Below are 27,250 nucleotides of genomic sequence, written 5' to 3'. Positions count from 1 at the left end.
CCCTACGCTTGTATTTTCAAACCAAAGGCAACAAAGGTTTACTTGACTAAAACCAGAGGACGTAAAACTAGAATGCAAAGGGTACGTGATGACAGGAAGCTGGGAAGTGTGTGAGTAAGCTACCTGCCCATGGCCAAGGGGCAGTACCTGCGGGCTGGTCAACAAGAGGCTGCACCTGGCTGTAAACGACGCCGGGAAAGGCAGCCCAAGCCACCACTACCACCTCTGCCCCCAGCCCACAGGTCACTAACAGAGGCAACTGGGATTATCAGGTGATGACCAAAGGCGATCAAAGACCACAGAATTTCAAACACCTGATGCCCACCACCTGTAGGCTCCCACATGGCAAAGGAGAGGTAAAGATACTATCTTACTAGCAAGCTTGAGGATTTGTTCCAGCAGCAAGTGCCTGCAGCTGCCATAGACGTGGGCAATGAATTTGAAGGAAACTGGGCACAATATGACCAGGATGCTGGAGCGCTGGGCACCGGCAAAAAAAGCAGAAACGAATGGATCTTTTTTAGATTCTACTTTATTTGGTAAAACTCAGAAACTAACCACCAATTCACGTCCGCCCGCCTCCTTCTCTCTGAAGAAGGGAGTTCCCCAGAGACAAAGAGGCTGTGGCTTGGGGGTCATCCGCCATCCCCGGGTTTTATACCCAGGCAGCCCATGGCCTGTGGTCAGGTCTCCAGACCCGAAGCTCTCAGAGGCAACAGAAGCAAGAAAAAGGGAGCTCTCACTTCAAAGACAGTGAACCCTTCCCGCCCCTCATCCTTCTCCCCGCAACCTCCCCACACCCCCAACCTAAATAAAAAGATAGCAGAGGATAATGCATGGGTGAGACACACAGAGCTTCCTTCCGGCCAAAGAGCTGCAAAATCCCTCCCTGGAAGGAGAAGCTGCAACACCAATCAAGGCTTGGTGGCCCCAGGTGATGGCTGGAATCATGTGACTGGTAAAAATCCAGGGAGAAAATGATTTCCCCTTCAGCCTGTCCTTCAGCCAGGTGTCCAGTGAACTGGTTTTAGTTCTAAGAAATCCCCGTTTCCACACAGGTGGCTGTGGCCCTGGGGCAGCTGGCTTAGGGAAAGGCTTCCCGTGGCCGAGAAGACAGTGGTGGGGAGGGGAGGCAGGAGGGCAAAGCCTTCGGGGGGGGCCTGGGAGGGACTCCTGCCCTTGGCTAATGGATCCGCGTCAGCTCCTCCACAACCTTGATCAGGTCGTCTGCGGTGGCCTCTCGCTTCATTCCGCTGCCGTCGTCGTACTGCAGCGAGGAAAGAGGGAAGGTGCTGAGGGCCTGGAGAGCGCCCTCTCTCCCAGGAACGCCACGGCAGGGAGTCCTCCTCCTCAGGAGCCCGCCCCTCTCCTCTGGGGTACAGGTCAGCGAGGGCTACTGAAGGCAGGGCTGGCCCCGAGAGGCTGCCACCCGGGGCATGTTCCTCTCTTCCAGGATGCTCCCCAGAGGCACCATCTCCAGGGAGCAATGGCCCGAACTCCAGCTCTGTAGAAGCTTCCCTTCGCTGTGGCATTTCGGCCCTGCCTCCCTCCTGTGGGTCTGCCAGAGATCCCAGACACGCCCCGATGGGCCCTCATTGCTAAAGTACTGGGGTCACACGGGTGAAGTTGCTAGTACCGTGCTGGGCGCCTGATGGGCACGCAGGAGCCAAGCCTCAGCTACATCTCCTTGCCCGCAGACTCCAGCCTCCCACGTGGCAGGGGAGCACACGAAAGGGGCCCCTGGCCTCTGCGAAGCGAGATGGGGAGGCACCCGGAGTTCTGACGGTCTCCCGGTGTGCCTGGCCCAGACCTGAACACTGCACAGCTCACCTGAAGGTTTGCCACAACCTCCTGCATCTTGGGCCGGCTGATGTCTAGGAAACTCTCAATCAAGTCTCCATCGATGAAGCCGGTGGCCGGTTCTGTCTTTCGCTCAGTATGAAAGGATCTCCAGGTGGACAGGTGAGTTAAGGTATGTACAATTGTTTGGAAATACCCTTACCCTCAGCCATCCCCACCTCTGCTCAGGACCACAATCTGAAGCAGTCAGGATGATAACAAGAGGCAGATTCAACTAAAAACCTGCTTCTTGGACAGTTTTAAAATTGAAAGACATGTAAAACTGTTACCTGCTCCAACGGTTCTCAACAGGGGTAACCTTCAAAATAACATTTTTAAAAGTACAGGCTATTCACCTTTCACAGGAGGAGTGTGGATGTTTACAAGCACTCCAGGTGAATGAACTGGATGTGCATGCCTGGGAAGAACCATTCTTCCACGTCTGCCCTCCCTTCACAGCTGAGTATTGAGACCAGGCTCAGTGAGACAAGAGGCAGGCCCAAATCCTGCCCATCAGCAAAGACCCAGCACCTCAGCCCACCTCCTCCGCGGCTACCGCTAGGCCACGCTGCTTTGCAACAGCAGGGCCCCTCCTACCTCCTGCCTGGGGAGTGCCTTTTAAATCTCCTACAGTAAACACACTTCCAACACTACTCGACTCCTGGGTGTCCCTGGGGAGGGTGATCCTTGGGCTTCTGGAGTTTTCAGCTTCTTTACTTTTCCCAGCTTCCACTAGCCTCTGGCCTCAGACCCTGCTGCCCCCAACAAAATCTCTGAAAGATGCTCCCATGTTGTCATCTAAACTGGCAACGCTGGGAAGGCCAGAGGCAAACACATTCCAGGAACATAATGTATGTTTCCAAGATGAGCCAGCTGAAGCTGGGTGGTAAGTACACAGGGATTCATTATACTATCCTCTATTATTTTGTGTTTAAATTTTGCTGTAAGGTAAAACAAGAAAAGTCTGTTTCCCACAGGAACCTAGTTAAGACGTTTCTCAGGCGGCAGTTTCCAGAAGCAGCTGGGCCACGCAGCTCTCTGCCTGTACCCGGACGTGCTGCCCAGCAAAGGGAAGCATCTGGGAAGGATATAAGGAGTGCTCAATCTTGCCCACGCTTTTGATGACTTTATTGAGTCGATTCTGCATGTCCAGCAGGAGGTTGTACCAGCTCTCTGACAGCGAGGTCACCAGGCCTGGAGAAGCAAAGGGAGCAGCGAGCTGCAGAGGGCTCCAGAGCCCGCAGCAAGCACCTTCTGCCGAGGGCACCGCCGGAAAGCAGCACAAGGCGGGGCCGGCTCGCGGCAGCCTCCTCGGCAAGTGCCTGGCTCCCGGAGAAAGGCGACCTCAAGGAGGGGGCTGTGCAGGAGTGCGCCCAGCAGCGCTGACCCTTACCGATCATGCCGTTGACTGTGCCAAAGAGCACTGAGCCCTGCGTGGGGGTGGAAGTCTCGCCCAGATTCTGCATAACCAGAGAGCCATGGCAGAAGACATTGACAAATTCACCCAGATGGAAGAGACCAACCTCCTGAAGGTGTTGCCGCTCCTCATCAGTGGTGGCAGCGCTGAAAGGCAGTGTGACAAACTCACTACCCAAACCTCCTGTCCCCACGGGGACCATGTGCAGTGGACACCGTGTACTGAGCTTCCCTGGTGATCCCACACCCCACACCCCACAGCAGAGGAGCTGGTCTGGAGAGGCTGATTTTTGCGGCCTTGATTTTCTCTGGCACACAGGACCTCTGAGAAGAGCAGCACTGGGCCTGAGAGGGGACCCAATGTCCTCGTCCACCGCAGAGCCAGGGCTCCAGCCCCCTCCCCACCATTCCCACTGCTGGCCACTCACCTATCTTTCTGACACACAAACAAGTTAAAGGCATTTTCAGCCCCCAGAAAATTATCATCATCCAAGATTTCCACAGCGCTCATCCAGTTGGGGTTAAAGTCCCGAGCAATCTTAAAACAAAGTGGAAATAAGAAAATACAATCAGCAGTGTGCGTGGAATCCAGTTCAGGGCCTGTCTTCTTTCAACCAGAAACCAAGACCCTGCCCCGAGAAGCTCCAGCCCTGGGTTTAACAACCGCCACTCTAGAGAGATTCTCCCCAGGTTCTGGCAAACACAGCCCATTTGGTTGCAATTACCCAGCATGGAGCCTGCTCAGAGTTCAAGATGGCGGAGGCGAGGCGGGGCAGGGCGGGGGCTGTACAAATCCCTAATCAATGCAGAACGTACACTCCAGGGAAAACGTTTCCATCCCCGCTGGGCTTGACTGCCCTCGCCACCAGAGAAACACTGGCAGGGGGTCACAGGTTGACCAAGAAGCCCGCCCCACCCCCACTACCTCTTCAAAGTTTCCCTCCATGGGCTTGTAGGCGAGCAGCAGCACGGAGCGCATGAGGTCGCCCACCAGGATGAAGTCGCCCTTGGTCTTCAGGTACAGGGCCATGATGTTGTTGTAGTGGTTGCACTCGGTGCGGAGCTCCTTCTCCGTTGTCCACTCATAGAGCCGCACCTGGGAAGGGCATTGCGTTTCTCTTGACCCGAGGGCCGAGGCCCTCCTGTGAAGGCCATCCGCCCTGTCCTCGCTGCTCTTCTGCAGCCCCGGTCACCACGCGCGTGGGCTGGGAAACGGGCTGAGGAGGCACTCCCATGAACGTTTCGGTACTTATCTTGTATTTATGAAGTATGAAAGTAGAGCAAGCACATCAAATAATAAGAAGTTTTCCTTTATGTAAAGTGAGTATGAAAGACAAATATTAAAATACTAAGTCAACAGTGATGCAAGTACTACTAAAGTACTACTATGGATGTGACAAAGATGGTTTCTTTTCACTGAAGTTTAGTGACAGATCTACAGAGTATTTCTAGAAAGAAGATCCATCTCCAATTTTCAAGGATGCTTCCCAAAAAACCGCCTGTTTAAACCCTTCTCAAACTTGTTCATTCCTGAAACCTCTGACGTGAGCCCAGTGAGTAGAGAAAGGAACAGGGAAGTTCAACAGCAGCACTGTCATGGAACAAAGGCCTCCAATGCACTCGAGTCTGTGGCAACCCTGCCACCCAAAGTAAGTAAAAAAAAAAAAAATTCCCTTCTTCTTCTACACTGCAATTTCTTCAGTTACAAACAGCCACATCTCCAAAAGGATGAAGAAGATGCGTTAAAATCAGTGAACAAATGAAGAGATATTTGGCACAACCTAGTCTCATGTATCAAGAAGTATCAAGAAGATACACTCATGCCTGGGAGAAGCCTGCCCTGGTAGATCCTTCGAGGTCCAGGTGGCCCCACCTGTGGCCCCACCTATGGCCTCGGCACACACAGAAACTCCTGGACAGAATATATTAGGCCATGATTTCTTGAGGTTTGTCCAAAGAACCCTAGCCCCACAGGTGTGACCTTCAAGAGACATTTATAATAATTACAATGGCTACCACACCTCCATCAGCAGGGTCAAGGGTGTCCAGCACACCATACCTTTGTGACTGAAGTGGCCTTGCTGGACCCCCACAAATCCAACAGTGCAGAGTGGAGAAGGGGTGAGAGTTCTACACTCCTGGCAACACCCCCCGCCCCTCCCTCTGCACACCGTCAGCCTTCCTCTCTGCCATGGAGACAGTCATGACCAGGTCAGACACCACGGCAAACCCCACAGGTTCTAGACCTCTGCTGTCCAACAATACGGTAGCCACTAGCCACACGCAGGGCTACAAAACACTGAAATGTGGCTAGCCCAAACTGAGACGTGCTGTAAGTATAATAAAACACACACCAGCTTTTGAAGTCTTAGTATAAAAAAAGTAAAATATCTCACTAATTTTTATACTGATGACATGTTAAGTAATAATTTAACTCTATTAAGTAAAATGCATTTCTCCTGCTTCTTTTTACTTTTATTCATGTGGCTACTAGCAAGTGTAAAATTACACGTGTGGCTCCTGGGATATTTCTATGAGACACCAATGGACTAGACAACAGCTCCCGGTCTGACCTCACATTGGGCCCCTCCCGATCCCAGCATCAGTTTGCCGTACCATCTGGAACATGCTGTCACCGGTCCTGGGCGCCCTGGTCTCTGGCCAGCCCCGTGTTCCTCTGAGAGGCAGACCTTCCCACAGGGCCCTGTGGCCCGCTCCGCTTGGCCATCTTCTCTCGTGCTGTCCCTCATACCTCTGGCACTGGAGGGAGGGCAGCCTTCCAAGCCCCTCCTCGCCTGCCCTTTCAGGCTTCCGTCCCACCTCCCCGTACACGCGCCAGCTCTGCAGTTCACCCCCCTCGGCCGCCCCCACAACCACCCCATCCCATTACCCTCTCCCACACACATTCCTGTAATTCTAGGTGGCTCTGGGTAATTTTAATATGCACCCGAAGATCCTTCCCATACCCTGACCTCTCACCTTGTCTGAGCCCTGCCTCCCCACTGAGCTTGTCCTGTGGTCACCCTCAGAGCCTGCCATTAAACATAACCCCAGACGCCCGTGCTCAGGCTCACCTTCCCCTGGCCGAGGCTGGCGCCACAGCGCTTCTCTTACAGACACTCGGCTCCCTCGCCGCTCTCCCCCGGATCATGCTCACCCCACAAAACTGACTTGGATGAAATTCTACTCTTCAACTACAGCTGAGGAAAAACAACCAGCCAGGGCGGCTGGTCCCATTTTCAATCCCAGACCACTCGCTGACAGCGGGTGCATATACTTCTCAGTAGCTGCGCATTTTCCTAGCCCGCTGCTCCTCAGGGCCCCAGACAACAGCCCCTGGCTCCTGTCTCCTCCCCTCTCCTCAAGCCTCGAATACCAACCCCTTTCCTCTCAGCTACTTCCCAGAAGACAGACACGACCCAAAGAGGATTCCAAAGCTTCCACCGCCTGAGGGCCACCCCATGCCTATCCAAACCACAGCTCCAGCAACTCTCCTCCAACAGGGTGTTCCCATCAGCAGGAAACGTGCTGCAGAATTTCCTACCTGAAACACTAAAGCTCGCTTGTCGTGACCTTCCCTGTACTGATCCCACTACTCTCTGCCCCTCTACTCCCGACCTCCTCCAAAGGGGTTTCTAATGCAACTGTCCTCTCCTCCTCGTTTTGGCTGAGCCCTCTCAAATCAGACTTCCTGCCTTCCCCAGCAGCCAACCAAAAGAGCTCTGGTCCAGGTCAACACCGACTTCCAGGCTGCCAAAACCAATGGCCAATTCTAACCCTTACGTTGTTACCTGACCTCCTGGCAGCGCATGCAGGTTATCAACTACATCCTGGTTCCAGGTGATCACATCCAGACCTTCCGTTTTAACGCCGCCCGGTGACTGCTATCTCCAGCCTACCTCTCACCTGGATTCGATGCCTCCCTCATCCAGCTGCTTACCCACACCTTCATTAAGACGACTACTGAAACTTGGCATACCCCGAACCAAACCTCTGGCATTGCCACTGTGACCTAAGACATATATATGTGGTCTCTGCCCCCACTTCCTTGTGGTGTCCTAAGAGGTATGGATAATAGAAGCATCTTACACAGAGCTCCCAAATCCCTTGGATTTTTCTGGGTGATAGGAGTGTTTTGTTCTAATAAGGCCACTCTTGGTGACTCCTGGTTAGCTTCAGAATGGGTGGTCACCAGAAAAGACCAAGCCCTGATTCGAAGCTTGTAACTTTCAGCCCCACCCATCCTCTGGGGAGGAGAGAGAAGTTGCAGACTGAGTTAATAAGACATTGTGCCTACATGGTGAAGTCTCCATAAAACCCCCTAAACTACAGGGTTCAAAGAGTTCTCAGGGTGGGGAACACATCCATGTACTGAGGCTGTGTTCTGCACGGTGCACCCCAACTCTACGCAGGCAGGAGCTCCTGCACTCAGGACCTTCCTGGAGCCAGTGCCGTGGCTCTTACCCTTCTCAATCCCCACGAGCACTGAGGATCTGATATGGAGGTTCCTAAGACCAAGTCGGATAGTTGGTCCAACCCGAGCCTCCCAGATTCCCAGCTCCACCCTCATCCCCATTACTCTATTATCCTTAAAATTAGACACACAGCCCCAGGAAACACAGGGGAGACATGCTCTGTGGACAATGGTGTGCAAGCTAAGGTATGATAGATACCAACGGGTACAGGCCTCACCGTGCTATTAATGCTGGCCAACAGCTTCCCATTGAATTCCACCATAGAATACACGGCCCCTTTCACTTCCTTTTCAGCCACAGTCTGTAGTTTTCCTGGGGGAGAAAAAGATACTCTTGAGTCTTCTTCATGAGCCCACACTTTAATCAAAAGAAACCTCTCATTTCCCCTCTGGCTTTAACTAACTTCTACCCAAAACTATTCATCTAAAAGCAAGAAAAACAGTCAGTGCCTACTGCGGTTCCCCATCACCAGAAGCTTGAGCCCCCAGGTAATGTGCAGTGACTCCAGACAGTGTCCGAGATCTGCCCACCCTGAAATTCCACATCTGTCTCTTAAGACGGAGACCCATTCCATCTCAGCCCTCTGACCCGAGACTGCTGGGTAGGGAGGATGAGCAAAGATACAGACACGAACACAAAGTTTTAAAGCTAGAAAAAAGTCCTAAATGGTTGTGCAACCAAGTGGGAAACATCCAGGATTTGTCACTCTTACTCTAGCCACTAGATTCTCTTACCCATCATTCATCTCTCCCCCTTTTCCTGCCTTTCAAAGAGTAGAAAAGGAAGAAACCCATGCTAGATTGTACATGCCTCTGGTCACCTATTCCAAAACAGTCAGATCAACAGCTTGAGAGGAAGAAATAGAATGTCTCGTATCACAACAATTAACACAAGTTCCACTGCCACCTAACTGAAGCTCTGAAACCTAAAAAAGTCTGCTTCCTTTCCCAGAATGTCAAATCTCTCAAAAGCTGGATACCATGTCCACTTACCATCTGAATACTGAAACACCACAATACGACCCTGCTTGGGCTCCGCCTCTTCCGGGTACACCATGGCTGTGCCCACAATGAAGTATGTGTTGGGGTCTTTGCCCAGCTTGCAGGAGACCAGGCTGAGGGCGTACTCGTTCTGCAGAAACTGGTGGGCATGAAGCACTAGAAGGAGAGTGGAGAGGGGTGATGGCTGATGATCCCCATGCACTCGTCACCCTGCACTAGAGGCTCACAAGCCTGGCTCCAAGCAGAGGGCGGGTGGGGACAGCACACTCGCCTCCTGCTGTGCCTGTCTCCACAGACACTGCTTCACCAGTCTATTCTGACCTGAGGAGGTCCCACCCCTCCTTTCTTCTCCTCTGAGGATGACCTATCACAGTGCCTACCAAATTTTGGAATACATCAGAACCCAGAACAGCCTAGTTTAGGGAGAATGTAGGTAGAAAGAGCTCATGTGCACCTTCAAAGGTATGCTGGTCAATGATAAGGAGATTGTGCACCTCCACCTCTTCCCCGAAGGAGGTCTCGTGCGGGGCTGTACTGCTGGAGAACAGCTTGCTGGAGCTGACGCTGCTCGACAGGGCCTGGGAACAGAAGGCACACACATCACCCTCACAAAAGCAGGCCGGGTGCCAGGAACAGCAGGGAGGTGAATAGACAGGATCAGGGAGTAGAGACTGAGTCTGAATGAGGAAAATTCTGACGGTTGGCAGCTTGAGTGCTGGCTGAAGAGTAGAGGGCGTCAGAGAACACAGAGACCGGGGATGAGGACCTAAGTTCCCTACGGAATTGACACAGCAGTCCAAAACACCACAAGAAAGGAAGGGTCATTAAAGATCATTAAAGCAGTGATGCCACATCAATCAAGCAAAGCTAACCAGGAACTCAGGATATCTAAGGAAGTGACACGCTCCACCTCTCCCAATGGGAACAGCAGGGGAGTATGTCATATAAAAAGAAAACTATAAAGATTTTCTACTCCAGATGAGGGAAAAAGTCCTTTCCCAGATGTCTGGGAGAAAGAAAGACAAAGGACACACAGAATAAGACCATCAGCTAATATCCCTATTATGTGTGACTCTAGATTGTCCTTATTACTATCATTTACAGATGAGAAGATTAAAATATAGATTTGCCCAAGGACACGCATTTAGCTATAAACCTTGAAGCCAGTTCTGTCAGACTCCAAATCCTACCCTCTTAACTATTACGCTACACTGTCCCTACTTACGTACACCCTACAAACTACCCAACTGAAGAGAGGAAAGGAATCATTCATCCTGCAAAGCTACCAGGTAACACGATCACTGATTTCCACAAGTATCCCAGATTCTTCTCAACCCTCCGATGAGGGGCCCAAGCCCAGCTCCTGCCTGCTTTTAGAGGTAAAAATGTTATCGGACCCCAGCTGTGCCACCTGCTGTTCATGGCTGCTCTCCTAATGTCAGAGGTGAGTAATGACTGAGACCATATGGCATGCACGCAAAGCCCAAAATATTTACTCTGACCCTTTACAGAAAAGTCCGCCCCTACTCTAACGCCATCTGTCTTTGCCCACTGCCCTCACCTGGGTGCTGGCACTGGGCCTCAGAGCAGTCGTGCCCCCACTCGTGTCCTGGACTTCAATACGGCTGGAGAGGACCCCGAAGCACTGGGACACTTCCTGATAGCAGATCTTCCTGCAGGACGAGCACAGAGCACCGGTACCTCTCAGAAAAAGTCTGGAGCCACCGCACCCGCTCCAAGATCACCAGCCCCTGCCGCTTCCTGGCCCCTGCCTCACCTGGGAGACTCGTAGAGGGGAACCGTGCGGATGTGCAGCTTCTGAATCTCGTCGATGGTGCCAATGGTAAGGGTGCTGTTATTGGCCAGTGCCAGGCTGGAAAGAAGGGTCTGGATTTAGCGTGAGTAGACCAGAGGAAGGAAAGGATTCTACGAGGTAACTCCGTAAGGGGAAGAAAAACAAGGCCAAATTACACTATTTACTCCCGGGCAGTGGTTCTCAACTTCGACCCTTAGGCTAACACCCACCTGGGGAGACTTCAAAATCCTGACTTCTGGTTCCACTCAGAGATTTTATTTAACTGGGCTGCGTGGCCCAGACTGAGAGTTACGGCTTTCAATGTAATGCTAATGCGCAGCATCAGACTCTAGGACAGAGATTTCCAATCACGACTCTCAAATTATCAATCATCAGCTGGATGACTCCCCCCACAATCTCACATTTCTACTGAGTTCCCAGGCAGTGCTGTGGCTGCCGGCAGGGGCCACACTTTGAGAGCTCCTGCTCCGGGGAAAGACACAAACATCGCTAAGCTGGGAATTTAGTCATTTGAATCAGCCGAGAGGTTTTCTGAAAATACAGATTCTAGGGCCCAACCTCAGATCTGCTGAATCAGAATCTGAGGAGGATTGAAAAATATCTGTTCTTTAAAAGTTTCCCAGGGACTTCAACGGGTAGCCGGGTCTGAGAACCTCTGCTCCACCCTTCCCATCTCAGCTATTCACTGGCTGTGACATTGGAAACAGACTGGAGGGGAGGGGCTTAGGAAAACACCATAATGCCCGCAATCCACGGCTCTTGCTGAAGACAGACAAAGAGGCTCACCTGTCAGGATAGCCATCCGAGTTAAGGGGACACATGTAGTTCACTTCCTTGAGGTTGACGTTGGAGAAGACCAATTTGTGGTTGCTGCTGTAGATGACAGTGGGGCGGTCAGAGCAGGCAAAGACGTTGGTGGTAGAAAGAGAACGGAAAGTCCTCAATACCGTGGGCTGGGTGCCCAGAGTCACCTTCTTGCGGTCGCTCAGCAGGCCTACAGAAAGAATGGCATCCACAAAAAGGAGGAAAGTAAATAAGACAAACAGCTGGATCGCAACAGTTCGCAGCAGCACCTTCAGGTTAATAACTCCGCCATTCCAATCCTCCTCATTTTTCAAAGAGCCCCTCACTCTATGTGCTACTCTCACCTGTCTCGATGTTGAGACCAAAGTAGAAAAGTGCCCCGTCTCCTAAGGCACACAGGAGGTAGTGGCTACTCTCAAAGGTGGTCATCAGGATGGAACGAGGAATGATCTCTGTGGGAAAGGGGTACCGTAAGATCTTGTTCTACATTCTGATCCAGATCCCAACCCAGGTCCTTAAACAGTCCATACCTCCACCCAGCATCTCTTTGTGCAGTAGCTCAAAAGAGGGCAGCTTCAAGATCCGGGCTGAGATATCTGTCCAGAGGCCAATGGCACAAAGAGGGGACAGCCCGTTGCTGTCCCCTAATGGGGTGATGTCCAAGCAGGCCACCTCATGTTCCATCTCTGTGTGGCTGAACAAAGAGGAATATGGCAGGGGAAGGAAGTCATAGATGAAAGGAGTCCCAGAGAACAGGAGAGAGAGAAGGTGCAGACAGATAAGCACACACCTGATCTGTCGAAGCTCCTGGGGATGGATCTGCAGGTAGTAGAGGGCCCTTCCCACGGCTACTACCACCTGGCTGCTGTTGCAGGACGCCACACTGATGTTCTTGCCCTGAGGCTCCTTCCATTCACTGACAAGAGCTTTGGGTTCTTGAGAGACCAGCCTCACGGATGCTGAAGTGATCTAGAGAAAGACAAGCCATGGCTGCGAGTGACTGCAAGGACCTGTGCAGGGGAGGGGATGTGCTCATAGCTGCCCCAAGGCTGTGAAGATTGAGCTGCGAGAAGCCCTGAAGAAGGCTGGCTTAAGGCAGTTCATACCTACAACCAGAGAAAAAGGAGGCCTGCTTCATTCCGATTAAGGGCGACTCACACCGCATCCTGCGGAAAGGAATCGGTAGCACAAGAACCTATGACTTACCCGTCCAACAGTTTTCCTAAACCCCAAAATGAGACCTCTCACGTATCCAACTTCTCTTTTTTATGCCTATTATAGCACACCAACCTTAATTACATATCAAAAAAGTAAAAGTGATACATTTGAAAACAGCATACATTATTAATTCCACAAATACCCAAAAATTTTTGGTCATAAAATCAACTTATTAGCTATTCACACTGCACACACTCTCATGGGTCACAGCAAAATGAGAGCAGGGAGTCATGAGATACGATGGGGGTCCGCTCATGAAACCGTATTTTATGATGACTGCTGAAACTTTTTGAAATATATAAGGCAATAAAATAAAGAATTTAGAGCCAAAAAAACAAGCAGTTTTCAAATAATCTTATTTTCATTTTGCAGGTATCCACAAAATTTAAAACTTACTAAGGTCACCATGCTGATACGCATCTCAACACAATGGTCCATATTCTTACCATCTCACAGGCAACCCATTAGCCAAGACCAAGGTCTTACTGACACATCTTGACCCCTTTCAATAAACAATATTTAGGGATGTAAGTGGAAAGAAGATAAGACTTTTAAGCCACACAGACCTGAAGCCTAGTACATACTAATTTCAGGACCTGGGTATGGGAGGTAAACTCTCAAGCTCATAGTCATCATCTGTAAGATAACAGGAATGCCCATCTTAGAAAGCTGGGTGAGAAATAAGTATAATGTTCCTGGCACCCAGCAGGCACTTAATAGTTACTATTATTTGTCTTTACTGCTCCTGTCAATGCAGCCATAAATAGCAATGTAGAAATGTGTTTAGAGTAGCTAGCAAAAGTGCATTCTTTAAGAAAGTGATACTAACAAATGATCCACCTTTATTTTTTGGGAATTGGAAAGACTTGAAAAAGATTATGTTAAATGTGTAATAACAGGACACTTCTAACATTTTTTAATATCCAAGTTCTTGACTATGCACAAAGCATTAAAATTATTTAAAATTCTTTAGGAAAGGCAACAAAATTGTACTGACATGTTTTATAAATATACTTTATCCTGAAAAAACAAAAAGCAGATTGATGACATTATGTATCAATTCATCTTACCTATCAAAATTAGGTTTATATTTAAGGAGCAAAGCCCTTTAGTAAGCTGCTGCCTAATTAGAGAGCCGCTATGTCGTAAGCTACTCCCTACTGGCTAAAAGGAAGACCAGTGGATAAAAAGATGGAAACAGTTCAACAATCCCCAGACAGTCAAGTGCGGACCCTCCACTGGCAAACACTGACTGGCCCGAACAGAAAAGAGCTCAGGAGGTGAGGTGGGTGTGCGAACCTAGGAGCATCGGGGTCACTACAAACATAAAAAGATCACTGCGGGGTGGGAGGGTGCTCAGAAATCAGGTTCCCAAGGATCACCAGTGCCAAAAGGCTATCTGACCCCACACTGCAGATAGATTTAAAATAAGAATCCCAATAGTGTTAGAGCTCTGGTTGTAGCAAATAATATGTGGAAAGTGCTGCCAACAGCCATACATGGATGGCAGCATTATGACTAGTTGTTTTTCTTCTTCATGCGTTTCTGTATTTTTCTAGTGAGTACGCATCGACATTATGAAGAGGAGGAAAATATGTGTCTCAGAAAACAGGATACAATTAGTGCTAAAACAGTACCCCCCCCAAAATATATATAATCCCAGTCTATAATAGAAAACATTAATAAACAATATATATACTTTGCAGAGAAAACAAAGCTGGAAGGAGTCCCTCCAAAGTAAGAGTTGTTAAATTGTTATTGCTGAGTAGTGCATTATCAAGTAATTTACTTTTTTTCTAACCCTTTAACACTATTTTTAGAGCCATAAAAATGGCCTGTTTTAAAATCTGGTGGTGCTCTGTACTACACTGTAGGTGAAATTCAAGGACACGGGGCCTGCACCCTCTCAGCTGTTACCTGGATAAGTTGCTGATGAGCCACATTGCCACAGAAGAAAGTCTGCTGATCATCTACAAAACCCATCAGTTCCGTTTCTTCCACCTCCTCTCCGTTTAACATGAGAACTCTGCAGCAGAAGAAGGCCTGGGTCAGTCAGCCCAGCCTCCCCCCGGCAACCCTCACACGGGCACCTAGAGCCGGTACCAGATTCATCTTACCTTGTCTGGCCCACAAAAGAGAGCACCAAAGTGTCGTCGGTCTCCCGGTTAGGATCAGACCGCAGTGGCCACAGGCCTGGAACAAAGAGCGAGGATCAGAATGTAGAGCACAGACCAACAGACGTAAGGAAGGGCGACCCTAACCCCATAGGAGAGCAGGCAATTTGGAGTCAGTCCTGAGTTGAAACACACAGTGTTCCCTCCTGGCGTTAAGATTCTGAAGAAGTTGGATATTCTAAAAAACTGTTTTTGAGCCTGGTATTTTAAACTTTTTCATTTGATTTCAGGTAATACATTTCTATGACTCAAAGTCAAATTTATTTTTAAAACATAACACAAGTCTCACTGCTGTAATTCTCCCTCCAACCTATCCCTCAAATAAGTCATCAAAAATAGTTTCTATTGTAGTTTGTCCTTCCTATTTATTTTTTTATTTAATTATATTTATTGGGGTAACTTTGGTTAATAATTCAATTTATTTTTACTATTATTATTTTTAAATCCTCACCCAAAAACATGCTCATTGATTTTAAAGATAGGGGGAGGGAGGGAGGGAGGGAGAGGGAGAGAGAAACACTGATGTACAAGAGGAACATCAATGTAAGAGAGAAACATTGATTGGCCACACTCCAACCAGGGACTGAACCAGCAAACCAGGCATTGCCCTGACTGGGAATCAAACCCGAGACCTTTCAGTTTGTGGGACAATACTCTGGCCAGGGCTTCATTTTTTTATTATTTTTATTTTTTTTAGTTTAAGAAAATAAGGAAACTAAAGCTTATTACAAGCAAATACAAATCTAAAATAGCCTATTGCACACTGTTTTGTACCTTGCTTTCTCCCTTAACATATGCCTGAGCCCTCATTAGAACAGAACAATTCCTTGTTTTTGACTTTTGCACAGTATTTAATTGTATGGCTGTAGCAGTTTATTAGTAAGTCCACTGATGGACTCTTTTTCAGTGGCTTTTCCAATAACCTACAATGTCACAAGGAACAATCTTGCACTCAGGTCATTCTCTACATGTGGCGGTCTGTGGGGCAGACGCCCAGAACTAGGGTTCCCAGGTAAATCGCTCAGTGCAGCTGCAGCTCTGGGAGGGGCTGCCAGTGAGCATGCTTATTCTCGCACGGCCTGACCGACGTAACGTGCTGTCGAACCTTTGGATTTTGGTCATCTGCTAAAGAACGGCACCCCTATCTCGCTGTGCACTTCTCTCACCGCAGTGGGAAGCCTGCCACCTGTCCTTTCATGTCCTTTGCCAAATTCAGAACAAAAATCTGATGATAGTTCTAGAAACTGTTTTACAAGTTATGGAGATTAGGCCTTTGGCTAGAAGGTGACATGTTTAACTAGTTCGCCATTTCCTCTACCTTTACAGTGTTCGGGGTTTTGCCATGCAGAAGTGTTTTATTTTTATGTTATTGAAGTTATCAACGTTTCTTGTTGGCTTCTGTACTTTGAGTCATAGTTTAAAAGACCTTCCCACTCCAAAAGCAGAAAGGAATACACAAACTTTTTCTTTTAGCTTTTGTCATTCAATCTTTAATCCATTTATATTCCAGCAAGGTATGTATTACACAGGAAGGGTCCTGCCTTTTCTTTTCCCAGATAACTGTTACCCCAGTACCATTCAAAAGAACCACCTTTATCTCTCTGAACTGAGACCACCACTCACATACAGGAATATTCCCGTATATAATTGTGTTATTTCTGGACTTTTCGGTCTGGCCATGAGACTATTTGCGCACCAAAACCGCGCTTTCAGTCACTATGGCCTAACGGTGTGTTTCAATATCCGGTAAGGGCAGCCCGGCTCACTTCCCTGAAGTTCTCCTGGCTTTTCTTGTTTCTTTTTTTCATTTGGGCATTGACTTGTCTAGGTCAAGGAAGGATAACCTTTTGATATTTTTATTGAGATACATTACATATAAAAAGTCAAAGGCAGAATAGCTTTATGATGACTTATAAGACCTTGGTGCGCCTTTTTCATTTGATCAATCTACTCTTTTAATCCTTCAAGAGTACTTTAAAAGTTGTCCATGTAGAGATTTTGCACATTTCTTGTTAAACTTATTCCTTGGTTTTTTGTTTTTTTTTTTTACTGCTATTGCAAATTGCCTCTTTCACTCTACTATACCCTCTAATTGTGTTTTTCACTGAAAGTTATTGATTTCAGCACATTAATTTTATATTCTGCTACCTTAATGAATTCTTACAATCTATAGTTTTTTCAGTTGATTCTCTTGCCCTCTTCCTTGCTAATTCATAAACCTCTATTTCTTTTCTGTTCCCATCCAGTTTTTTATATTCTGAATTACTTTACTTTAGATGTACCTCCTACACACAACTTTAAACTGGTTTTGCCTTATGATTCAGTCTGAGCATCTTTTTCTTGTAATAGGAGAGTTTAGCCCATTTACACTTACTGATACAGGATCAGGTACCTGATTTAAGGTACATATATTCATACATGTTTGGTTACCAGTACTGTCATGTTATTTCAGGTTATGTTTACTGTTTATATGCTGTAAGTTTTTCATGATGCAGATTTTCTTTGATCTTTTTGATTATATTAGTTCTCCTGGAATTGAGAAAGATTTGTATTTTTGTTCTAGAACTTACTTATACCTTTCTATGATACCCTAAGTCCCCATTTTCTTTAGGGATTCTGTCAGTTCCCTATAAAGAACATTAAATTTAAGTTGTAATCTTTTTCTCCTAATTCCTCTCTTTCAATACTCAACTTTGGTCAGCAGTATTATTTTTTTAAAATTAACTTTCCTAAGTATGTTTAAGCTTCTATCACTTCATTGCTATCATGACTTTCTATACCCTTCATTTGACCTACTTTCCTCTAGCTCCCACCCAAGTGCCTTCGCAACATGTAACAAGGTCAAATGCCAAGATCATTCAAATAAGATCTGCATCCTATGTCCACCAAAAGGCTACCTTTGATGCCTGGTAAGTCAATGCTGGCATGCTCATGGATTCCAATTCCATTCCGGATGATCCGCAAGGAACCTTCCTTGAAAGCCCCAGAGCAAGTGACCAGCTGCAAGGAGAGAAAAGGTTTCTAAATAACCCCCTCCAGAGCCTGGGACCATGATACTGATGCCCAGAAAGTAAACCAGTGGCACCTGAATCAGAGGACCCTTACTGTGCAGCTAGGTTTGAGAATGCAGGCTTAGCAGAGGATGATCTCAAATAAACTGAGTAAACAGAGTGGCCTGGTCCAAAAAGCAAACAGCTCCCACCTTTTCTCCTACCAAGTTGCTTCCACCCTTGGAACCCAGTTTACTAGAAAGATCATAGGACCTGGAGCCAGACACAGCTGCCACTGAGTAGTTATGTGACCTTGGGCAAGTTACTTAATCTTTCTCAGCCCTAAGTTTCCTTACTTCTGAAATGGCCAAGAATCCCTATTTATCCGGGTGCCCATGCGATTATAGATAATGTATATAAAGTGCCTGGCAGACCAAGATAGGCACTCATAATAAATGGTAGTTATCCTTCTACCATTGGGATTAGCGAGCGAGGCTCTTAAAAGTTATCTTCTGTGCACATCCCCATTCTACATAGGCAAACCTAGGCATACACAGGCTGGGCGGGCACACCAACTACCCATTTCCAGGATGGCCCCTTACCTGTCCTTGCCCCTGCCTCTCCAGGTCCACCACGCACATGTCCACAATGGGTCCTAAATTTGTAAAGGTTTCCATGGCCACTACATAGGAGCCTTGTTCATTGCTGTCAACATTGAGCTAAAAAGAAAAAAAAAAAAGCAATGTTCATCCCGCAACGCTCCTAACAGATCCATCCCAAAAGAGATGGTCTTCATCCAAAAGAAACCCTCAGTCCTACTAGATCTGCCCTTCTTGTGCTCCCCTGGAGGTTTCCAGAAGGGACCGTTGACTAAGGAACATGGTTGTGCCATAGGTAACCCACTAACCAGCCCGTGATTTCTAATGAAGCAGTTTAGAAAAGTGTTTGCATGCACTTTTCTGCACAGGTCCAAAATCTCCCTATTTTAGAGAAGATCCAGTATATTAAACGATGACCTTGTGAAGTCAGGAGCTAGGTCTTGTTCATCACTGTCCACAGCACCCAACACCTTGCAGGGCACATTTGCTGAATGAACCTTTAGGACAAAGAGCTAGTGAGGGTAGGATGTTAAATCAACCAAGTAGAAAGCTGAATAGTAGGGATATGAGTGAACTGAAGAAATTCTCAGAGGCACTAACCACCAAAGAAGCCTGGTGAAGCAGCAGTGAAGCCAGTGAAAAAGAAGCTAGAAAGAAGAAATCTTCTTACCTTCACAAGCTGTGAGTCACCAAGGCGAGACCCGACAAAGACAACGCCATTATCAAGGTATGTCAAGCACTCAGCAATAGAGGTCTAGGAGAAAGCCAACAGTGTGAAAGGCATCAGGACGGGCTCCTGACGGGATCCAGACACCATCCCACCCACCTCTCAGACCTGTGCTGAGGAAATGCACAACTGCAGCCATGACGCCTAAAACAATTCTCCATTTCAAATCCCAGGTCACACTAAAAAAAGAGTTCCTAAATCTCTGAAGCTTGTGGCTCTCCCTTTATCACATCCTTACAGTCAGAAAAACCTATAATTTATCTTGAAGGTGCCTACGCCAAATGATCACTTTAATACCAACAACTTCAGTCTCCTTAAAACCATTAGAAATGTTTAAAATTCACTGCATAATTCTTAAACTTTTTTTGTAGCCTCCTACCAAAAATGAGTATCGACATTAGATTAACTTTTAATTCTCTTTGTTTCTTTCTTTTTAAAGGGCTTGTAGTGCCTGGCTGCCTGTGAGATTCTTCAACATCTAATTCATTCAAAAACAAACGTGTAGGTCATGAACGACCATTTGTTGCCAGATGATGTAACTCCGCATGGTAGCGTGGGACCACACACGGGGGGTCGCTAGGCGCCTAGGAGCATATAGCGGAATAGGAACAGGCCCTACCTCTCCAAGGAGCTCCACCCGGAGGTCCTTGAGAGTGACAGTGCCATCCATCTGCTCCTCCTTCTCCAAAAGCAGCATGAAGAGCCGTCCCTCCATGTCTCCCAGCAGATAACGGGAACCATTGGGGTCCACACGATTGTGACACACAATCGTGCTTTGCTGCCAAGAGGAAGGAAACAGTTTTTAGAGATTAATTGTCTTCCACAACCAGAGAGCAAACCACTCCCTTTACCAAACTCGGCCACTGCATGAGCAAGAAATCCACTAAGCTAACATTACGTATATGATTGAAAATGGGGATGTTTTTATTTAAGACAATTTTCTGAGTTCAATATACCTAAAATGTTTATTCACATATTAATATTACTGGAAAACAGCAAACATAAAGAATAGAAAACAGCTCTCATTATTCACTGGACTATATGTGCTACCACAGAATTTGTTATTTATCCTCAAGGCTTAATTTTAATGATTTGAAGGTTTAAGACTCGGCCCTTGCTGGTGTGGCTCAGTGGACTGAGTGCCGGCCTGCAAACTGGGGGGGTCACTGGCTGGATTCCCAGTCAGGGCACAGGCCTGGGGTGCGAGCCAGATCCCTGGTGGGGGACGCGTGAGAGGCTACCACACTTTGATGTTTCTCTCCCTCCCTTCTCCTTTCTCTAAAAATAAATAAATAAAGCCATTTAAAAAGAAAAGAAACTTTCAGCCTTGAAACTTTTATGACTAACTTTTTAAAAACTATATAATTTATCATGATAGTATTCTACATGAAGTGAGCTCTGAAAATATTCAAAAGAATTTGCAAAATTTTTCCCTTCTTAAAAGTTGCCCCAGTCAATGGAAAGGGTAAACCTATTTTATTATTTCTCTCTCTTAGAAAGCAAGTAAGTTCTTTTTAAGCAAAACCAGGCCAATCCCTTTGTATTCCGAATGACAACAAAGTATCTTGTACACTTAGTGAACATCACAACCGACATCTCTGAATCTCCTTTTGACAAATGGGCAGAAAAAGAAGCGGGGAAAAACAAGGGGAAAAAGGAAAAAAAAGACAGAAGGAAAAAAAAAGTAAGGGAAAGCTGCTCACCTTGATGATAGGAGGCGCAATCGCTAGGTATTTGTCCCCATTGTGGTAGGTGATTGATTCCTGCCCAATGATGATGGCCCCTCCAAAAGGCTCCGGGACTGCAGGAGAGAGGGCAGTGTTAGAGGGCTCCGCCTTTGGGCCCGCCAGGCCCTGTGACACCAAGGCCCCCGATCCACATACGCAAGGCAAACTTGAAGATAACTGTTGTTTTTAAAGACACGCAGGCCCGTGAGACACAATGGCCTTCTTCTGAGGTCCCCATCGTAGAAATTTCAGGCTGGCATTCTCTAACCCTGGTGAGACTTTACTGCCACTCCTGGTGTCTCTGAGCTCCAAGGGTGCGGTCTTCTCGGTGTTCTTCCCATTCTCCTCTCCTATACTTCAGATCCTTCCAAACTAAAACCTTTTACTTTTTGCCTTATTCTTTTAGCTTAATTTCCCCCATTATCAGGGCCACCATTCAAAAGAGCCAATTTGCACTTAAGAGTTTTAAAATTTCTCTGCTAGCGGAGACACACAACATAGCGCGGGGACAGGAGTATAGATAAGGACCAAACAGGTCTGGAATGCAGCCCAGGTTCTGTCACGTAGGTACAGGCACAGACAAGTCCCTCAGGCCCTGCTTCCTCATCTATAAAATAAAGGAGTCAGATGAGATAAGCTCTGTTGGTCCCTTTCAGTTTTTTAAAAGTTACACTCAACAATAAAATAGTAAGACTAATTCCCATTGCCACTCTGCAAATCAATTTGTTTTATAGTTAACCCCAAATAAAGAAAAACTATATTTTTGGTAGAAAAGTAAAAACAAGACAATCCCAGAGAGAAGTAGAAAAAGCAAAGGAAAGCACATTTACAGAAGAGGCATAGGGAGCACAAAACAGGGCATCTGTTTAACAGCACTCGAGCACTAAAGGACGGGGCAGAGCAGGCGAGGAAGGAAGGAAAATGGGGAGCTGGCCAAGACCCGAGACTGAGGCAAATTTCCTGAAACCCCAACCAACCTGCAATCACCATGGAAGCTTCAGCTTCTACGTTTTCCTGTTTCCAAGGGCCCTTATTGAATTCCTTCTCTCGGAGAGACACCTCGTAGGTTTTTACGTGCCGTCCCTGAGGGTCCTGGGTGGGAAAAGGTGGAATGATTAGCCTTTCGGGAAGGAGAGGGGCCCTGGAAGCGACAGGTGACCAGCACCCAGCATCTGACAATCCTGTCGTGCGAGCCTTCTGGGGAGACTGTCGCTGAGGCCTACTGTTACCAACAATTCAACCAACCAATAAAGGGTTAAGAATTTAAAAAAAGGAAACTGTCACACTGTACTAACCACTATAAGATACAATGTATATATGTAAATTTATGTGTGCACATGCACATGTGCATGTGTGTACAGAAAGTATGTAATTCTACATTCCTTGGCTTCAAGGAACTTATAGCTAAAAATAAAAAAGACACTGAGAAGCTACATATACCTAAATTTTTAAAAATTTGTATGATAAACTCTTAAAAGCATTCTGATGAGAGAGTAGGGAAAAGACAACATATTGCTCCTCGAAACTTAGTCAGGACCTCCAGTCCCGCTGTGGCCCACACCATCCTCCCCTCCTTTCTCCGAAGCATGACTCACTTTGTCCTGGAGCTGTCAGCTTTCTGAGATAATAGAGCAGGGATGGGGAGAAGGTTACATTCTGGCAGTGGAAGACGGCCTCGCCAAAGGCCAGGCCAGGGTCTAAGAAGTTATGAAAGGAATTCAGTGGTGTTTTTCAGTGCAGGGACCACACCTTAATCCCTGTTACAGTTCCTGAAACGATCAGTGTGACTACCTTTCACATGGTAAATAGTGGTCAAATTGAATTTCTGACACAAACACAGATGAAGTAATTTTTAGTTGATGAAAAAGATTTTCCCATCAATAACGGGGTAACTCTCAACTTCACAAAAAGTTTGGATTTGGGCCTCTTGAGACTCCTGGAAACAAAAAGACTGCTCACACGGGCAGCCCTGTGACTGCAGGGAGGCAGGGTCACAATAAAACGTTTTAATGACCTGGTATTTACAAAACTGAAGAAGGGAGAGAAATTCTAAGTTTTTAGTTCGCCTCTGATAGTAAAAGCACTGTAACAAGGATTTTTAAAAAAACGTCCAAAATAGTTTCAACCTTATTCAATTGAACATTTTCCCAACCAGCCTCAGAACCATAACACTTCTAGTGACACCAAAAAAATCTCCAAGTAAAAGAACTTATATGTACAACCCATGGACAAGAAGTAAGGGGAAGGAGAATGCTGGGGGGGAGGGGTGCGGGGCAGAGGGTAATAGAAGGAAAAAAATGGGACAACTGTAATAGCATAATCAATAAAATATACTTAAAATCTACAAGTAATTCTACATCGGTGTATTTCCAATACTTAACACAGCTATCAGAGTTTTCATATGCACAGAGATTACATGGACTTGGACTATTTCCTTCTGTCATTCATCTGGCGACATGCTAGTGAAATGACCTCATGCTGTATAGCCCTTTGTTAAAAGGCTGAGATTTTACCAAGACACAGGCATGTTAGTCTAGTGCTCTGCCACCCTGCTCCCCCCACCCCCAACAGATCTGGCCGAGAACAGCTGCCCACGTTCAGCTCTGCTAAAGTTTTAGGCATAGACTAAAATAGAAGTCAAGAGCCAGCAAGTCACCAGAAAGTGAATGCTGAATAAAATGCCAACCTCTTCTTAGAAGACATATATGAATGCATCACCAAGACATTTTCCTCTTTGCTTGTAAAGGCAACTTCCAGATCATTTCTCTACAGTTACGTTTTAATATTCCCTTAACATACCAGTAAGCTACTGAGAAAAAGTATAAACTGGGTCACCCTATAAAATCTCCAAGACCCATAACCACGGTGTAATCTCAGGATTAAAACCTGCTACAAGCCTCAGAGAGCTTCCTGCCTCCACAAAAAATACTACTGCACTCAAGATGCAACCAAAACCTGATCATGTTAATTATATTGTTCAAAACATTTCAGGACAGGGTGGGCGAGCAGAGCAGGGGAGAGCAATGTGGGGAAAATGGCGACAACTGTAATTGAACAATTAAAAAAACAAAACGTAAGGAGAAAACATTTCAGGACAAATACATTACACATTTCCGCCTACCCTGCTAGTAGCAAAAATGAACTCCTACTATGCCAAACCACATAGCTTCTCCCCATCTCCTCCCGATCCAGTACCTGGTAGACAAAACAGATGGTAGGTGCTTGGCAACCATACAGGAACTTGACATCGATGACATGCAACTCCTCCAGGCGGATGTTAAATGCCTTAAGCTCTTTATTGTCCCGATCCAGTGGAATAACCTTGAAAAGGCCATCATAGAGTCTCAGGCCAATCATCCGGCACTCGGGATCAATGATGCCAATAATGCCGGTCTCTGAAGGGCGGCCAATTCGGTCCTGAGAAGTAAAACTGGGGTTAGGGAAGAACCTCAACACCCAGAACAACAGAGAACACCAGGCACCACCTTCCCAGGATGATTTTAGGAGCAGCAGCAAAACCAGTGGCCACTGAGTGACATGCCAGGAAGCCCAAGAGTCAGTGCGTGTCTTTCTGTAAAACACTGAATTCCATGAATTGTTTACCCTGTCCCCCAGACTCTGAGTAAACTACTCAGTCTAAACTAAAAGTCTTAGTGTTTTCTCCTTGGTTCTCTGATCATATAGAAAAAGCTGCCCCTAGCACTTTAATTTCCTTCATCAAATCACGACAGCCCTCCTTGGAAAACTCTCATCAGCCTGAAGCAGCCACCTCACCTGGACATTGCCATGGGCCCGGGTTATGATGTCGATGCTCTCGCCACTCTGCTTATACTCCAGGATGCAGGCATTGTATTTAGCTGTCAGGATAAACAGCAGATCCTTGCTCTCCCCCTGGAAACCAACATTATGCTATCAAAAACAGGTTCTTTTTTAAACAGGAGTTCCTGTCCAGCCTTTAAGCATCATTCCTGAAACATGCTAATTTCTTTAAGAACTTTTTTTCTCCCTGAAGAGAAAATACACAGTGCATATATGACCGACATAACTGCAAACACACACACTCTAAGGGTGTGTGCAAAAGGCCAGAACTGAAGCTGGTAAACATCTAGTCCTCACTTTCATGATTCCCCAGCTCTCTAGCTCTACAAACTGTATCGTCATCGATTTCCATATGAACCTAATCTCCACCATTCCATTCAAATTCTGAGATGAATGTAACAACTCCTAATCTTCTCCAAGTATTTGAAGATGAAAAAAGGTGAGTAACAATGAAACTAAAATGGATCTACAAAGTCTTACTTATTAACACTGACCCTCAAAATATATTTTGTTCTAAGGAGTTATAATTAAAATTTTGAGCCCCTTGCTTTGTCAGATTCAGTTAAGATATAATGAAGCAATGCGGTAGCCAGTACAATGAAGACATCTAAATAACAATAACGATGATGATAATTGTTAACATAACAATGAATGCTTGCTATGTGCCAGGCCCTGTGTTATTAAATTATTTAATCTTCACAATAACCCAGGAAAGTGGCTACGGTTATCCCCATTTTGCAGATAGGGAAATAAGGCTCTGAAAGGTTACGTGACACCTGAAGTTAGCATTAGTAAGAAATGAAACCAGGACTGTTCTACTCTAGATCCAAACCTCTCAGTCGCCATGATGACCTACATTTCAAATTGCTTTAATTTCCCTTTTTTAAAGAAGTCAACTTGATCAATTTTTCCCACGTAGAGGAAGCTTGTTCAAAGAGAATATAAAGTCTGCCATTCAAAAGGATTAGTTTCTCTCCTAAGCCTTACCTCAACTATCCCAAGCAATGATTTAAAAAAACAACATAAAACCATCTTTGTTGCTGGGCCCAACCCAGAGCACTTACCTTGGGCCTGAAGAGCTCCATCACAGCAATCTTCCCATACATGCCCACCTCCTTAACGGGCCGGAGCCCCTCGGCAGTGACCACATAGATCTCTAATCTCGTGTTTTTGGCAATCAGCAGGTTCAAGTCTTCAGCTGAAGTAAAGTGTCCTGAAAGAGCAGATACTCTAACTTTTGAAGCCAGAGATGTTTCTAAATAATCCAGAATTCTCACTTAATTCATTTATTTCTCCAGCTCCCTCCCTTCACTCCCTTCTTACCAAATCCAGCACTTCAAAGAGTCTCACCTCATACGTTACTGAAAGCTACCTCTCTAATCAGACTAAGAAAACTGGACCGGGCTTAAGAGCAACATGTCCTTCAACTGACGATGCCTATAAAAACCCTTCAGATGGCTCTGTGCCCTCAAAGTGTTCTTTTCCTTTCGCAGGGGCCCACTTATCCTCTAATTAAAGGATGCTGAGAAAGTGCTTATCTCTATTCAGTTCTTGTCTACATTTTTGCAAAATCTAGACCACGCAGGCCAAGCTGCATGAAGAGCTTTACACCAAAACAATGCTTTGTCCAGACCTCTTGCCAATACCCAGTAGTCTACCAATACCCTCATCCACACTCTCACCACTTGGAACGGACAACTGTTTTGTTTTGGAATTATAATTAGTACTTACAGAAACACACAAGTTTGAGGTCATCCTAATTTTGCTGAAAATCTGGTTCAAGATGATTATTCTGGACATCTGTCTCCTTAACAGTCTTTCCACAGTCAACAAGGCAAAACCAGCACTAGGTAGGGCCGTCCCTAATCTTCCCTTCCAGCAGCTCCCTGGTGTAAACAGCCCCGGGCAAAGAGGACTCCAGTCCTGCTCCGACTGAGTGCGGGCATTCCTCACATCCCCCCCCCACCCCCAGGCTCTCCCACAAGAAAATTCTAACCCAAAAATCGCCATCACCACCGCCCCTTCCCCTGACCACACGAGGCCAATCTGGAGGCCCAAGCAACACCGCACAACCAACTCACGCTCCGCTCTCTGTCCAACTGGGTCCGTCACAGTCCTCGAGGCCAAGTGCCCCCCCAGGACTTACGAGGACCCGCGAACGCAGCTTTTAAGCCCCAAAAGGCGCATGTATATACAGCTTCTTTGAAGTCGTGGACTAGGAAAGGTTCTTCGGCCGCCGGAGCCTTCCATTCCCCGGGCTCGGCCCCGCCCGGCTGCCCCAAGGGCCGCGGGCCTCCCTAGGCCTCGGGGTCCCCCCAGATCCCTCCCTCGCCGGGGTCTCCGGCCCGGGCAGCCTCACCGGTCACGCAGCCGTTCACGGCGGTAGGCTTCTGTGCCGTTACCACGTAGTTGTACGACATGTCGAGGGCTGGGGCGGCCTGTAGAGACTCGAGAGCAACGATAGAGAGATGGACACCAGCAAAGACACAAGGAGCCCTGCCCGCGCGGCGAACTCCACGGCCGCTGCCTCCGCCCCGCAGACACGTTGCAGGCCAGAGCGGCCGGGGCGCGCAGCATCACGGGACGGCCTCACCTGGCCTCTTGGAGGACTCACAGCTCCCAGGCAGCCAACCAAGAAAGACCCC

At 47.0% G+C, this 27,250-nt stretch overlaps 1 protein-coding gene across 1 annotated transcript; it reads right to left on the bottom strand.

The window, feature by feature from the left end:
- Nucleotides 1–516: 516 nt before the first annotated feature.
- On the bottom strand, nt 517–27,167 carry DDB1 (damage specific DNA binding protein 1). The gene is made up of 27 exons (XM_054563689.1): nt 26,965–27,167; nt 25,670–25,818; nt 24,561–24,677; nt 23,982–24,203; nt 21,764–21,878; nt 20,763–20,860; nt 19,679–19,837; nt 19,003–19,086; nt 18,336–18,452; nt 17,641–17,743; nt 14,687–14,762; nt 14,487–14,595; nt 12,142–12,320; nt 11,882–12,045; nt 11,696–11,803; nt 11,334–11,541; nt 10,509–10,604; nt 10,293–10,404; nt 9,186–9,309; nt 8,723–8,887; nt 7,948–8,042; nt 4,181–4,351; nt 3,684–3,793; nt 3,233–3,402; nt 2,931–3,033; nt 1,831–1,954; nt 517–1,267 (listed from the first exon to the last, which is right to left on the bottom strand). The coding sequence occupies exons 1-27, from the start codon at nt 27,023–27,025 to the stop codon at nt 1,184–1,186; spliced, it is 3,423 nt and encodes a 1,140-aa protein (XP_054419664.1). The 5' UTR covers nt 27,026–27,167; the 3' UTR covers nt 517–1,183.
- Between the last annotated feature and the right edge of the window lie 83 nt (nt 27,168–27,250).

The sequence above is a fragment of the Pteronotus mesoamericanus genome, unplaced genomic scaffold, assembly GCF_021234165.1.
Source record: "Pteronotus mesoamericanus isolate MK-2021 breed Mesoamerican mustached bat unplaced genomic scaffold, CSHL_Meso_final scaffold_83, whole genome shotgun sequence".
In the NCBI taxonomy this organism is placed as follows: Eukaryota; Metazoa; Chordata; class Mammalia; order Chiroptera; family Mormoopidae; genus Pteronotus; species Pteronotus mesoamericanus.
Note: the sequence above shows the minus strand (reverse complement) of the source record. Positions and strands in the feature narration are given on the sequence as shown.

Coding starts and splice junctions, on each gene's coding strand:
- DDB1 (XM_054563689.1), bottom strand. CDS start 27,025: ATGTCGTACAACTACGTGGTAACGGCACAGAAGCCTACCGCCGTGAAC. Junction 19,838..20,762: donor TTGCGCCTCCTATCATCAAG/GTGAGCAGCTTT, acceptor TCCTCTTGGCAG/CAAAGCACGATTGTGTGTCA. Junction 9,310..10,292: donor GGCCCAGTGCCAGCACCCAG/GTGAGGGCAGTG, acceptor TTCTGTTCCCAG/GCCCTGTCGAGCAGCGTCAG.